This window comes from Anguilla rostrata, unplaced genomic scaffold (genome assembly GCF_018555375.3).
Source record: "Anguilla rostrata isolate EN2019 unplaced genomic scaffold, ASM1855537v3 scaf0102, whole genome shotgun sequence".
Lineage (NCBI taxonomy): Eukaryota > Metazoa > Chordata > Actinopteri > Anguilliformes > Anguillidae > Anguilla > Anguilla rostrata.
The window spans coordinates 1,701-16,847 of NW_026985671.1; the positions used below are offsets into that span (position 1 = coordinate 1,701).

The window sequence follows — 15,147 nt, forward strand, 5'->3', positions numbered from 1 at the left end:
AGATAATTGTTTGTTTTACTCCCAGTTTTGCAGTTTCCTCTACTAAAGGCAGCCATGCCGCAGCATGTTTTGCCACTCAGTCCGACTGAGGGGGCGTAGTCCGGTGGGAAAGTGACGTCAATGCATACCCTTTATAGTTACAGTGTAATTACAGAAAAATATATTAATTAACAAGATAATTTTTAGGTTGTATTCTACTTTTCTGATATTTATTTGTAAAAATGCATTGATTTTATTAATGTTTTAGCCAACCATTACAGTAAAATAACAGACAGAATATGAAAGATGTCGGAGAAATGTTGTACTTTTGAATTCATTCTTTATCGTTATTGCCTTGTGTAAATTCAGTCATTGTGTAAAGTTACAGTCACTGACTTTTGTATTGATTCCTTTGTGTTATGTGTGTTAACTGTGAAATAACTAAACAAAAAATTAACTGCCAATAACTGACATTTTAAAGTCACCAGACATGTTAAAAAATAAGCATTCATTTGAACTGTGCAGGTATGACCGTTTGAAGCTACAGAAAATCACTGAAGTTTGTTTGGAAGACCTTAGTGCATGTTGCTATATGCTAGTGTGCAACCCAATGATTAAAGGGATTTAATTAAAAATATACACCATTGTTTAAAATGACTCTCGGTGGAATCCTTTACATTCTCTGACATTATATATTGAAAGAGAATATAATGAAAGGCATGTATTGGCTTTCTGTTTGCAAATTCAATTTAAGCCATGTAAGATGCCTTTGGGACAGTTCTACACGCTTCACTTCACAAAAACACCTTTTTTGCCTACTCACGTTTGTACTCACGATGGTCTTGACAGTTGATTAGTTGATTAGATAGTTGATTTCGGAAGTTCCACAAAGAAGGTTATTGTTTGTTTGTATGTATGAGTGTGCATGCGTTGCGTAGTGCAATGGCCTTCAATAAACACTCAAACAAAAGGTTACGATGCATGCATCAAAATAAAGAAACGTATCAAAGGAAAATGAAGTTGTTCCTCAAATCAAAAATAGCCTCAATCACAAGTAAAACGCAATCAAATAATTCAGGATAGTATTTATTTCAATATATTAAATTCAAAGGCAGTGTTTAGAGCAATGCGAAGCGTTGTATAGCGGTAGAAACCTGTGTGTCAGCAGCATCATCTCAGCTCAAATGCACACCTGCTCTAATTATTGGCATCACAGCCCAACATCATTATTCAGGTAGCCACTAGGGGACATCATTTACATATTTACAATGACTCATAAGAGATTTGGTTCCAACAGGCACAATCAGAGAAACCTTTGTAATTATTTGCCAATGCCAATTATTTAATGATGGTTGAAGTTTGCAGGTAAGGCTACTTAAGGCCCAGATGTACATTAAATCCTACAGCATTGTACTGACAGGGTGAATTGCAAAGTAAAATCTGAAAAGAAGACAGGAGGATGGATGAAATCAAACTAACGAACACTCACTATACTCACACATTCCAAGCTTCTACACTACCTTATAAACCCAGCTAGACAGGAATGACTTAATCAAATATAAAGGTATTTGACTACACTACAGGTGCACATCTACTTTATGAGCAAAAATTATATGAAATCATTGTCCAATGACTTGGATCAAAACAAAACCCAGAAGATACTACCTGTATATGTACATTATCAAAAAATGATAAATCTCAACTAAATTATCAATGATGAAAAGAAAATTAAAATGAAAAAACTATAATCATTATAGAGGAACATAATAGTTATAGAGTAATATGGATTTCCTCTATAATACTCTTCCAGTACATGTAGTTTGTTCTTTAAAAAAAAAAACACTTTCAATGGGATGACATAACTGTTACAGAAACATTCACTGGGCATATCTGCAGGGGTCCTTCATTCTTATCTTTTTCCAAATATGGAGAGAAGTATGGGAATACTCTCTCAGTAAATGTGTCTGTAAAAGTGTAAATGACTGACATGTCACTGGAGTCGAAGAAGGACACCTCCCCCCTGTCATAGTCCAGCTGCACTCTGATGCTCTGGGGCTTCCTCTTCAGTGTGAGGTTAGTAACACCACCTGCATAGTACTTATAACCATTCCTCAGCATTATGATCCAGAATCCATTCTCTGGGCTGCATTTTATATGACCTTTCCTACTGATGGACTCTTTCGCCACTCCTATATCCCAGGAAGATGTATTCCCAACCTTCACCTCCCAGCTGTGTTTCCCTGAGGTAAACCCCTCAGATCCCAGCACACACACACAGGGTTCAAACCTCTCTGGGTTGTCAGGATATTTGTGGTCTGTATCTGTGTCTCTCACAGTGGTCAGATCATCAGAGAGAGACACTTGGGTATGTACAGTATTGGGGTCCAGCACCACAGGAGCTAATATTGAGAAAGAAAGATATTTGAAAGTTGAAAGAAGAGACACATTAAATTGACACATCAAATACTCTATTCAGATCAGGTCACATACACAGTATATTGTATATAATAATTATGGATATTATACTGTAGTTATAATGATGTATTCTTTAAATATAAAACATGCTTATATTATGAAAATGAATACATCAGTTAATGTGTTTCATAGTAAATTCAATTCAGACAATTCACACAACTAATAAACCATATTATTAATGACATTTTATATATTATGTTAATTCTGTTCGCTTGTGTTCTGATATTAAATTGAGAGCAGTGTAGTGCAACCACAAGATCTTCCTAAACTTGGAGGAACTGAGACTGGCTGACTCTGTACTGTTTATCTTCATCACCATTTCAGTATACATCTTGTTTCTATAGTTTTACGGGTTCATTAAGCGCTTGAAAAAAAAATGATTTCACCGTCTGCCCCAGATACTCACTGTACTGCACCATCCCCAGCATCTTCTCCCAGACTTTGAACTTCAGGTTGCCCAGGTGTTTGGCCACATCTATCAGTGCCCCTGAGAGCAGCTCTGGATCCTGCAGTGTGCACTGGGCTCTGTAATGACAAGCAGGAGTCACTCAGGCTTTAGGGTTTGAAGTGACTTAAACAGACAATATGAAATGAGATGAGAGTCCACATACCTTTCCTTAATGCTCTTGTAGCTCTGAAAAACAAATCATAACAGCATAAATGTGATAGAATGTACAGTATGCATGTATAAATGTATTCAGTAGAAACCATTATGAGAGACAGGCAATAACAAGTGAGAGACAGGAGCCATGCTAATGACAGTGATGTAGATATTTACAGTGAACACACGTGAATGAATGTACTGTAATGTACAGGTAACTGCCAAAATAAAGGGAAAATGAGGCATATTGACATGGTTATGCCATCACGCCAGGTTACGCTTTGGTGGGGTAGCATGCCCCATACCTATACAGCACCGAGAGTTTGGCACCTTTCAGGGTTCCCTACAGAAATAACCACAATGACCACAGACTCTCTCTTCATGTCAACAGACAGAATTCACAAACAACTTCACACGTCCACATAATAAAGCCTCTAACTTTGGGGATTTCAAGTTTTTTTCTTCTTCTTTTTCCTGCCAATTACAATATTCTCCAGGCCCACAGAGAATATGCCTCCCCATTGGACATGTAGGTATATCAGCCAATAAAAACATTAGATACGCACTCAAATTGGACATATAGAAGTTTACACGTTTAAAAGAACAAAACTTTGCAGTCCACCAACTACTTCACTAGCATGAAAGTCTGGCTCCCGAGAACCAATCGCGTGGTTCCTGTTCAATTTTGGCTTCCATTTCTTTTCAATCGCGTGCTCTGCCCTGCGCATTTTTTACCAATCAAATCTCCCTGTCATTCTGGTCTATTTCTTACTACTCAGGACTTGTCATGCCTGTCCATTTCTTGCCAATCAAATGTGGCAATGCAGCTTTTAAACGCATCGTGGTAGAATCCAATGACAGTGACAGCATTCAAGAATGCCGTGGAATATTGCCTGACTCTCAGGGTAAGAAATCAAATTAAATAGTTAAATGGTCAAGATGAAAACCTAGCTAACAGTCATTTGATAGTAACAGAGACAAATTTTATTCTGCTGTCTTTGAAAGTAATTTTGCTGGACTAGGTTGCTAACATTATATTAATGTTGTTAAGTTAGCTAACAGAAATTTACCTGAAAGATCAGGTAATTTAAGCACATGATGTAATTATGTTATTAGCTACCAGTGTGTTACTTATTAATATGATGTTCTGTGGAGCAATGACATGTCATAGAAAATGTAGTTGCATATTATAGTAAACATAGACTGAGAAAATGAAGTTCCTTCGGCTGTTGAATATAAATGTCCGATCACCTGCTGCTGCTCCTGCTCCTTCTGTCTCCACTACAGTGACCTCACACATATCCTCCCCGCAGCCAACACTGAACTTAGGAATGGTAAATATATTGGCCTACCATCTTCTAATTTTCCTACTACTAATCTCTTTACTTTTTTTACCATTACAACAAACTATGATGTTTTATGATTTATTTTGAATATTTATTTTGGTGCTTTTCTGTTTTGTTTTTTCCCCCATATTCTCACATGTCATTCTCTCTCAGTTTGTGAAAGCTTGATCTGGTGGAACACGTACTGCTGTTGCAATGCCAAACCTTAATTTGGCCAAGAAGTCTGCTTAGGTTTGTTGGAGCACACATGATTTAATAACATGGTTTTTTGTTAAATGCTATTTATCTTTGGATCATATATTTATTAATTTATATTTAATAATTAAAGCCATTAAATCACATTAACTGCTGTCTTTTGTGTGATTGAATTTGTATGCCTTCTTACTCCTAGCACGTTTCCAGTACACCTGGACTATTTTTCAGCTGACAGTGCTCTTATGTGTGCGTGCATGCGTGCATGTATATGTGTGTTTGTCACACTGTCTGTATATGCCCAGTACTATCAGAGTGGATCTGCTGCTGCTGGTCCTGCACCTGTTCCTGCCAGCAGTGTAATCTGTCCCTGTGCTGTCCTGCCTGTGATCACTCCCTGTGCCGCCCTGCCAAGTTACTTGAAACAATTTAGGAAAAATTGGGTAGCTTTGCTTTGGAATACAGCTTGTTTAATTTGTGCGAGGTAAAATAGCCAGTATTGTTTCTTGTAACTTGGCATATTTTTGATATCAATACTTTTAATGGCAGGCCTACACTTGCTGATGTTTCTAGAGGAACAGTGTGATGTCAAAATGGAAGTCTGAGTAAAAAACAACATTAACTAGGGGCAACTGTGGTTGGAAGTGGATACTGCCCCACTGTGATGTCTGAGCATTGGTTTGTGATACAACAGACAAGCAACTCGGAATTGACTTCAAATCTACAGTGTGAGCATGCAGTTTCATCAGTTGGGCTTGAACTTTCTTTTGTTAGTTGCACGTATGTAATCTACAGTGTCATTACTATTATAGATGAAACAATAGCCACGACCGATCTATGATGAAAATGTAGCCTTGTGTAAATTATACCATACATTTCACATGCAGCAGTGGGGATGATTTGTATTGAAGTTCAGTTGGGGCACACTCAGGCAAAAGTGTTATGTACATTAACCAATTAAATAATTAAAACCACATTTATTACATTAAAAAAAAAACTTATATAACTGGGCATTCAAAATTATGGTGGAAACTGGATACACACAGTCTCGCATTGGGCACCAATTATTAAATAGCAAAAACAATGAGCTCTTAGCTAGCAGAACACAGATTGGAGTCTATACAAATGTAGCATAAGCTAATTGGAGCATAAACTAGGCTAAATACACGAAATCATAAAAAAACAGTGACATGAAAGCACCGATATAAATGTGATAAAGTATTGTATATTGTTGTAACATGAAAAAAGAAATATTAAGACATTTTTATACTCACTGGCCACTTTACTAGGTACACATGCTTGTTACCACCAATAGCTTACTCCTCGTAACAGTGAATCATGTGGCTGCATCTCAATGTATAAAGCATGCAGACATGGTGAAGAGGTTTAGTTTTGTTGTTTGACCAAAAATTGGAATGGGAAAGATGCGTGATCTAAGTGACTTTGACTGTGGTATTATCGTTAGTGGCAGACACAGTAGTTCCAGCATCTCAGAAACAACTGCTCTCCCGGGATTTTTATGCACTTGTCTCTAGAGTTTACAGAGAATAGTGCAATAAACAAAAAACACCCAGTGAGCAGCAGATCTGTGGCAGAAAATACCTTGCTAATGAAAGACATCGGAGGAAAATGTACAGACTCATTCAAGCTAACAGAAAGGCCACAAATGCTCAAATAATAACTTTCTTTCACAACAGTGTTGTGTAGAAAGGCATCTCTGAATGCACAACACTTCACACCTTGAAACGAATGGGCATCTGTCAGATAAGAACAGGAAGATGAGACTACAGTGGGCATGTCATCACCAAAACTGGATGAGGGAAGACTGGAAATATGTTGCCCGGTCTGATGAATCTCACCTTCTCCTGCAACATGCAGATGATAGGGCCCGATTTTGGCATAAACAGCAGGAATCTACAAATCCATCCTGCCTTGTATCAACAGTACAAGCTGCTGGTAGTGGTGTAATGGTGTGGGGAATGTTTCCTTGGCACAGATTAGGCCCCTTAATACCAAGTGAGCATCATCTGAATGCCACATCATACCTCAGCATTGTTTCTGACCACGTGCATCCCTTTATGGCCACAGTCTACTATTTTTGGCAGGACCGCAACAGCGGGGCCAGCCCTACAAACTTGAATGTCTGTGATTGACTGAGTGGCTGAGTGATGAAGTTACACCATTGGTCGGCCGAGTTATGAAGTCACACCATTGGTCGGCCGGATCACATGTGTTAGATCCAGCCATATACTAGGTTTTAACCTGGTCTTGTTCAAATTGATTCTTTTAGTAGGATGATTCACCATGTCACAATGCACAGAAGCTGGTTCCACAAACATGGCACTGACTTCAGTTTGTTCCTATGGCCTGCACTGTCAACAGATATCAATCCAATAGAGCACTTTTGGGATTAGGTGGAACCAGAGGTTTGCAGCATGAATCTGGCTGAATATCTGTAGGATCTATCGAGTCAGCATCAACCAAAATCCCCAAGGAATTTTTCCCATACCTCGTTTAATCGATCCTGTGAAGAATTTTGACAGATCTGGAAGCTAAAGGGGGTCTTACCCAGTACTAGCTAGGTGTACCTAATAAAGTGGCCAGTGAGTGTAATTTCATAATATATATTTATTATATATGTTTAACAAACCTGAGTAAAATACAAATATGTATTTGTATTTGAAAATGTAGTTAAATACATATTTGAAGTATTTTCAAATACATTTACACATGAAATACTTTGCATTTGATTTATTTAAATTATTTTAATGGAAAACCAAATACTTTCCCAAATATTATTTAAAACATACATTCTTTTAAATAAATACTTTCCAGGGACTCTAAATACTTTTTCAAATAGTATTCAGAGCCTTTTTAATATCCATGAAAATACAAATATGATTTTAAAATATTTTGAAATATTTCTGTGATAGACAACAGAAATGACGGATCCAGCAAGAATGTAAGCTTCATACTGAAGAGTTCTTTGTACAATCTTTGTAAGTGGCCCTCGATGTGATGTCAGCGAGTTATAATACGAAGGGCACTCCAGGGGAACTACTAGGGTCTAGGGGTTGAATTTGGATTTTGGGCCAGGGCACCCTACGCTGGCAATTTTAAACAACCCATGCGCTGCCTCTAACAGACAGTAGACTAATTGACCGTACATCTTTTTGCATAGGGGGACGGCAAACTCAGATTTCTTGATAAGCTACTTGCCAGTTTATTTGTACCCATGCAATCTTTTTAAAGATAGTGGCCTGATACTGTATTTCCTCTTTTTTTTCTGTTGTTAGAGTGTTCAACAGCCATATGTACAGTACAGTTCCATTTTTTACATTTTGTAAGGTTAGACACTGATAAAATAGAATTCAGCCATGCATATTCACTAGCAATTAACAATGGAAATCGGTACAATTGGACTGGGGCTGTCAGCAGCCACTTCTCATCAAAAAACAGTCCTCTAATTAGGCAAAATGCTCAACTTTCAGAGCTGACAGTTTCTCGCATATCCATTGCTTTTCAAGTCTATCAGCAGCTTTGTGCAATTGCACATGTTGCACCACTGAATTTATGTTGTGAAATTATTTTCAAATAATTCCATTTAATCAAAAATTTTGTATTTGAAAATTCTGTATTTTAAATGTTTTTTTTTTTTAAAGACATATTTGAAAGTAATTGCAAATATATGCAAATGCTCCTTGAATGTATTGTCAAATACATTTGGTAATTTAAATATTCAGTATCTGTAAATGCTGAATTTCAAATAATTCCTAAAAAAAGTATTTAAAAGTAATTAAAATTCTTTAAATATGTATTTTACCCAGGTCTGATGTTTAACAATATAACAACGTGACATGCTGCTTGCTAGCAGTTTATTCATATCTTCCCCATTCTGCTGGTAGAACTGTGCTCCACAGAACCAGTATTGAAAATTGCAAACAAACTGTGCATCTTAATATGGCTGTAATTAGCCAATATACGCCCAGAACACCTTCAGGAAATCAAACTCCTACCTTTAAAAAGGAAGTGTCTTCAGTGTCCATGGCCTTCTCTATAGCTGTGATTTTGTCTGTAAGGATAGAGATGTGTTCCGTGATCTTTTCTATCTTCTCGTTCATGATCCGACTCTTCTGCTCCTCTTCCTCCTTCAGTACAGCTAGTCTGGCCTTTTCTTCCTCTCGCAGGAACTGGTGGAGCTTCTCAAACTCTGCCTTTATCTGCCTCTCTGTGAGCCGGGCTTGTCTCTGCAGATCAAATACACACTTTTAAACCTGAATAGTGTAACTATGTTTTGTTAATGTATGTGTGGCAGCCAGTGTGATTGTTATGCCTCTCACACACAATATTAACCAAAAACACGTTTTAGGAGTTTTGTGTACCTAAACATTTTTCAAATTACTTTACTCACCTTGTTGTATTGTGTTATTTCCTTACATTCTTGTTCAGCCTTAGTAAACCTCATCAGCTTTTCTTCAATAAGATTAAGCGCAGGCTTGAGTTCCTCCTAGAGTGATATGACACAATTATCACTTACAGACATAAATGGCACAGTAATACCCCTGCTGCAATACAGGTGAAGGTCAGTATAACTCTTTAATTACATGGGAAATGTAATGGGGAAAATAGCTCTGCTGCAATGTAACTACAGATCAGTGAAACATACTTGAAGTGCATCATAACATTTTATGTTTTAAGTGCTTTCAGTCCAATAAAACCAATCTAAATTTTCAGCATATAGAATAACAAAACAGTTGTTTTAGTGGGTTGTACATTTATAAAATCGCTTGACTTATTGGTATAAGATTGCTTTGTCCATACTTCTAAATGTTTAACGACCACATATTTGTGTAAAAACCTATAGAAACATGTTTTATGTTCTATTTGCTCAAAAATGTGTAAGAAAGCGAGCGAAATCTCCGTTCACTTGGCAGGTTCCTTCTGTTTTGCAAATGAGTAATTAGAGGCATAAATCGGACATTCTGTCATCAAAGAAATTTACGAAATGTTGGCAATGGCTGTACATTATTACAATTTACTGCATTCGCCAGACTGTTTATAAATTCCATTTACTCCCTCGCTCGCTCCGCCATAACTGAGATTGAATGTTTTGCACGCTGTGCTCGCCTCACAGGCCTCTGCAGTGGAGGACCCCACATAGTTGACCGAAGCGGTGCCTAATGGCAAATCAAAGTTTGTTGTATATATATATATTACTTTTTTCATTCAATTTCAATTAAATACTCAGTATATATGAATCATTTTTTCAATATACATATTTTCTATGCATTCACTGTATACATATAAATCATATGTATATGATGAATGATTTATATGTATACAGTGAATGCATAGAAAATCATTATCATTAAATGTTCATTCCATATCAATGTTCATTCTATATATATATATATCAATGTTCATTCAATATCAATGTTCATTCCATATATATCAATGTTCATTCCATATATATCAATGTTCATTCCATATATATATCAATGTTCATTCAATATATATCAATGTTCATTCCATAAATATCAAAGATCAATATATAATTCCTGTTTGGCTTGCCATAATATATATATATAGTTGAGGTCGAAAGTTTCCATACACCTGCAAAGCAAATTTATTTCATGGCAGTTTTGAGGTTCCAATTATTTCTACAAGTCTTATTTTTCTTTGATGGAATGATTGGATCTTATACTTGTTTGTCACAAAAAAAAAATTCATGAAATTTGGTTTTGTAATATATTTATTGTGAGTTCTCTGAAAACAAAAATATACAAACAGGTTCAGAAATAAACATACAGCAACTTAAATTATCTATTTTGATGATGTAGAAAGTTGTGACAATCAAATTTCCTTTCAATCAAATCAAAACTCCTTGTGAGTGATCATGATTGACTACAGCTGATGACTTCTCTGAGGCAATTTAAAAAGGGCTCGTTAGTCACAACCAGCCTGCACTACAATGGGAAGGTCAAAAGAGCTCAGCATGGATCTGAAAAAGCATATCATTGACTTGAACAAGTCAGGAAAGTCACTCGGAGCCATTGCAAAGCTGTTACGGGTACCAAGATCTACTGTGCAAACCATTATTTCTAAGTTTAAAGTGCATGGAGTGGTTGTGTCACTGCCACGAACAGGAAGAAAACGCAAGCTCTCCCGTGCTGCTGAGAGAAAATTGGTCAGGCTGGTCAAGATGCAACCAAGAATCACCAAGAAGCAGATCTGCAATGAATTGCATGCTGATGGAATACAGATATCAAAGTCCACAGTCAAACGTGTTTTACATCGCCATGGTCTGAGAGGCTGCTGTGCAAGAAGGAAGCCCTTGCTCCAGAACCGGCACCTTAAGGCTCGACTCAAGTTTACAATGACAACATGGACAAAAATACAACCTTCTGGATGAAGGTCTTGTGGTCAGATGAGACAAAAATGGAGTTATTTGGCCACAATGACCAGAGATATGTTTGGAGGGAACAAGGTGAGGCCTTCAACCCCAAGAACACCATCCCTACCGTCAAGCACAGGGGTGGTAGTATTATGCTCTGGGCATGTTTTGCTGCCAGTGGAACTGGTGCATTACAAAAAATAGACGGAATCATGAAAAAGGAGGATTACCTCAAAATCCTTGAGGACAACCTGAAACCATCTGCTAGAAAGTTGGGTCTTGGACGCAGCTGGGTCTTCCAACAAGACAATGACCCCAAACACACCTCAAAAGTGGCGAAGGAATGGCTAAACCAGGCTAGAATTAAGGTTTTAGAATGGCCTTCACAGAGTCCCGACCTCAACCCCATCGAGAACATGTGGACACTGCTGAAGAGACAAGTCCGTATCAGGAAGCCAACAAATTTAGTCGAACTGTACCAATTTTGTCAAGAGGAGTGGTCCAAGATTCAACCACAAGCTTGCCAGAAACTTGTGGATGAGCATCTACTTGAGGTTAAGATGGCTAAAGGTCATGCGACCAAATATTAGAAGCGCTGTATGTTTAGTTCTGAACCTGTTTGTATATTTTTGTTTTAGAAAACTCACAATAAATATATTACAAAACCAAATTTCATGAATGTTTTTTTGTGACAAACAAGTTTAAGCTCCAATCATTCCATCACAGAAAAATAAGACTTGTAGAAATAATTGGAACCTCAAAACTGCCATGAAGTAAATTTGCTTTGCAGGTGTATGGAAACTTTCGACCTCAACTGTATATATATATATACATATATATAGCCGTTCTTTACACTGGTTACACACTCATTGTGGATTTTTGTTCTCGTTCAATTCTCTAACCAAGCACATATCCAAATATTTAGTATACAGTATATAAAGATATTATAATTAGGTCTTGACATTCATCAGTTTTTCCAGATTTGGATAGGTCTTGTGTGTTTTGTGCTATCAGTACATATCACTTTATAAATCATTGCTACACATTCTTACGAATGCAGTATGTATTTCATTACTTCCTGTTGGAAGCCATATTCTCTATAAAAGGCCCCCAAGCAGGACTGTCTGTAAAAACATACATTTCAACATGTTTTGAAGTTTGTAAACAAGACTTTCAGATACAGTGCTTCTTCCTCCACTAAATATTTAGAAGATCAAATATGAAATTGTTGTTATTTAAAATAGAATACCTTCAGATCCAGGACAGCCTCTTCCACTGAACAGACCGGGTGGTTTCTGTGTTTTTTTGAAGTCCGACAGACGACACAGAGAGGCTTTTTGTCATGGTTGCAGAAGAATTGAAGTTTCTCTCCATGAAGACTGCAGAAAGCTTCATCCTTCACAAGAGCTTCACTTTCCTCTGCAGATTCGCTCTCACTCTTATGCTTTAAATAGGATTCCACAATGATTTTTAAAGCCAGGTTTACAGGAGGATCCTTCATGGAGGCCTTTTTCCTGCAAAGAGGACACTTTCGAGAGCTCTCCTCTTCCCAGTACTGCTGCACACACACTCTACAGAAGCTGTGGCTGCATTTCAGGAGAACAGGCTCTTTAAAAATATCACAACATACAGAACAACAGAGATCGTCCTCGGGAATCAAAGCTTTAGCTGCCATTTTACAGACGTAGTCTCTCTGACTGATACTTTCTCTTTCACTTTGGCTAACTTTGCTTCAAGGCCAGAACAAACCTGCTGATCAGACTTGTTCTCTGGCTTCCTCTTCATTATGTGAGGGAGTTGGAGTTTTGGGAGACCAACCGCGACTGAACAGGGGGTTCCTTAAGCTATTAACCAGCGGTAAAATAGCCACAAAGTCTCAAGAGACAAGGGAAAGGAAAACAATACTCCTTAGGGAGAATATCCCAAAGAAAAGCTCTACACAACCCACGTACTGGGTAAAAAAGAACTAAGGCTTAAGGAGTATGAAAATAAAGCAAAACTGCCGGAGCAGAAAACGGGGCAACTCAAAGAAAACAGACCTCGAACCGAGGCTGAAAAAGTAAAACCCTAAAGAAAGAATACTGAGCTTAGATTGTGGCACTAACTTGTTGCCAACAATCTAAAAAAGCTAAAGACTGTTGTGCTAATTTTATAGCCACAACAATCCAATATCGCAGCTCAATCCTATACCTTTACATTTACCTCGCTTGACAGAATACCGGCTCGTGCAACATAAGTGACACCGAAGCAAAGCTTATCGGCTTGCTCAGGGTTTAAATAGAACACCAACAGGTGCAAATTGTAAAAGGAAATTTGCACCTGTATGATTCAATCAACTCAATGGCCGTAATAACTGAAGAAAAGGTGCATGAAAATAACCAATGGCCGTAATAACTGAAGAAAAGGCGCAGGAAGGAAAAGAAATGGTGGCATCAGCCAAAACCATGACACATTATGCAGGAACTTCACAAACTTTGCTTACACCCAAGTCTTTGTGTGCTGGGCCTGACACTGCTATTCACACGAACATGCATGTTAAACCCGAACAGTGCATCTACGTTTGATTTATTCAGCTTAAGTATTTTCCAAATTGATCAACTCACCCTGATACTGTCACTCTTTTGTTTAACTGCAGTGAATCTCTCCAGCTTTCATTTGATAATTTTCAGTACTGTTGTGATCTCCTCCTTAAATGAGATGATTTAGGCAGCACTAATAAAAACATGCAGGGGAAAAGGAAATTCAGGAGTGATTTATGGATTTGGGAAAAAAAATACTTGGATTGGGAAATCATTTTAAATTGGATATTGGCTTGTAGTGATTTTCCACACTGTAAAATTGTAAGTGTTAAATCAACTCTTAAAGAGTTTATGATTTCACTATGGCCAGTGTGGACTCATAGGAAATCTGTTAGCATTGAATTAACACTGGACATTTTACTGTGCAATGAGAAATTAAATGTGCATTGTTAGCATATTAGCAGGTGTTAATGTATCAGCATAGCAGATTTTTTACATTGTTACAGTGGCGGCAGGAGATGTCGTACAAGAATGTGTTTCGTCACAGTAAAGCATTGTATATTTTGTATGCTACAGTACTGTGCATTGCATTGTGGGAAAATGATCTGGAAGCTAGAATGCTCCAGTCTTCCACAGTAAATTCTACATGATTGATTTTACAGTTATAAATTGTTACGGCATTACTCTGTACTTGCATGAGCATTTGTAGCACATCGTACGTTATTTGTCAGTAGAAATACTTGACCATGTTCGTTCTCTCTCACTTAAATGCATTGTATTTAGTATATCATATGCTCCTCCTCTACATATCCCCAAATGTATATTATATGCATTTAATATTATTGTAGTATTTACCCTACAATGTGGAAAGCATAATTCTTTATTACTGAATATGACATACAAAAAATAGCAGGACTACTATCTTAATTCTAACATAACCATATTTGCATTATTTTGGTGACACTGAGTAGCATTTATAACAGTGGACATGGTGGTGTATATTGGGTGTAGTAAAGAATAAACATTGTAGAAAGAATAGAATGTATGAAGTAATAGAACAGCATGCATACAAACAAAAGCATGATAATGTATATATGCATACAAACAATTCATTTTCTTAAAGAATTAGTCACATACTATATCATTCAATATACAGTAAGAAAGATAAATCAATTCAATATCTTTTTTCAACTCTGTGGGTAGTAATTAGCTGTAAGTGTCTCAGTATTTTTAATTTTGTATCTTCATTATTCATTTTTTATAGCATTCATGTTCCACACATTCATTTCATTCATATTAACAAAAAAGAAAGCGCTTCAAAGTTGTTCAGTGTTTGTAATCTTTACATAGACATGTTGCACTTTTGTTTTTTTTAATTGCAATAGTTCAGTAAAGGGAGCTGTATTCTTTATTTTCACATTCAATTAATCTGTTTACTCATATTGCATTCCACCTCTCTCTGAAATATTTTCAGGCTCAGAATTTTTTCCTGCTTTAACCCATGTACAGCAATGCGCCTGAACTGACTGCTTTGTAGGGGATTACAGGGTGCAGTAGTTTACCATTAGATCGATAGATCTAGACCTTGGCCTTCAGTAATCTTATCTTGAAAGTGACGATTGCTGTCAACCTGTTTTGGTT

The 15,147-nt window shown here is 37.1% G+C and overlaps 1 protein-coding gene across 1 annotated transcript; it reads right to left on the reverse strand.

Annotated features, from left to right (window-relative positions):
* Nucleotides 1-1,049: 1,049 nt before the first annotated feature.
* LOC135246260 (zinc-binding protein A33-like) lies at nucleotides 1,050-12,704 on the reverse strand. Its single transcript, XM_064319759.1, has 6 exons — nucleotides 12,237-12,704; nucleotides 9,005-9,100; nucleotides 8,610-8,840; nucleotides 3,066-3,088; nucleotides 2,861-2,979; nucleotides 1,050-2,378 (listed from the first exon to the last, which is right to left on the reverse strand). The coding sequence occupies exons 1-6, from the start codon at nucleotides 12,660-12,662 to the stop codon at nucleotides 1,825-1,827; spliced, it is 1,449 nt and encodes a 482-aa protein (XP_064175829.1). The 5' UTR covers nucleotides 12,663-12,704; the 3' UTR covers nucleotides 1,050-1,824.
* Between the last annotated feature and the right edge of the window lie 2,443 nt (nucleotides 12,705-15,147).

Excerpts from the sequence above, each read along its gene's own strand:
- LOC135246260 (XM_064319759.1), bottom strand. The coding sequence starts at position 12,662 with ATGGCAGCTAAAGCTTTGATTCCCGAGGACGATCTCTGTTGTTCTGTA. Across the intron at positions 2,980-3,065 it reads TACAAGAGCATTAAGGAAAG|AGCCCAGTGCACACTGCAGG; the intron begins GTATGTGGACTC and ends TTGTCATTACAG. Across the intron at positions 2,379-2,860 it reads GCTGGGGATGGTGCAGTACA|CTCCTGTGGTGCTGGACCCC; the intron begins GTGAGTATCTGG and ends TCTCAATATTAG.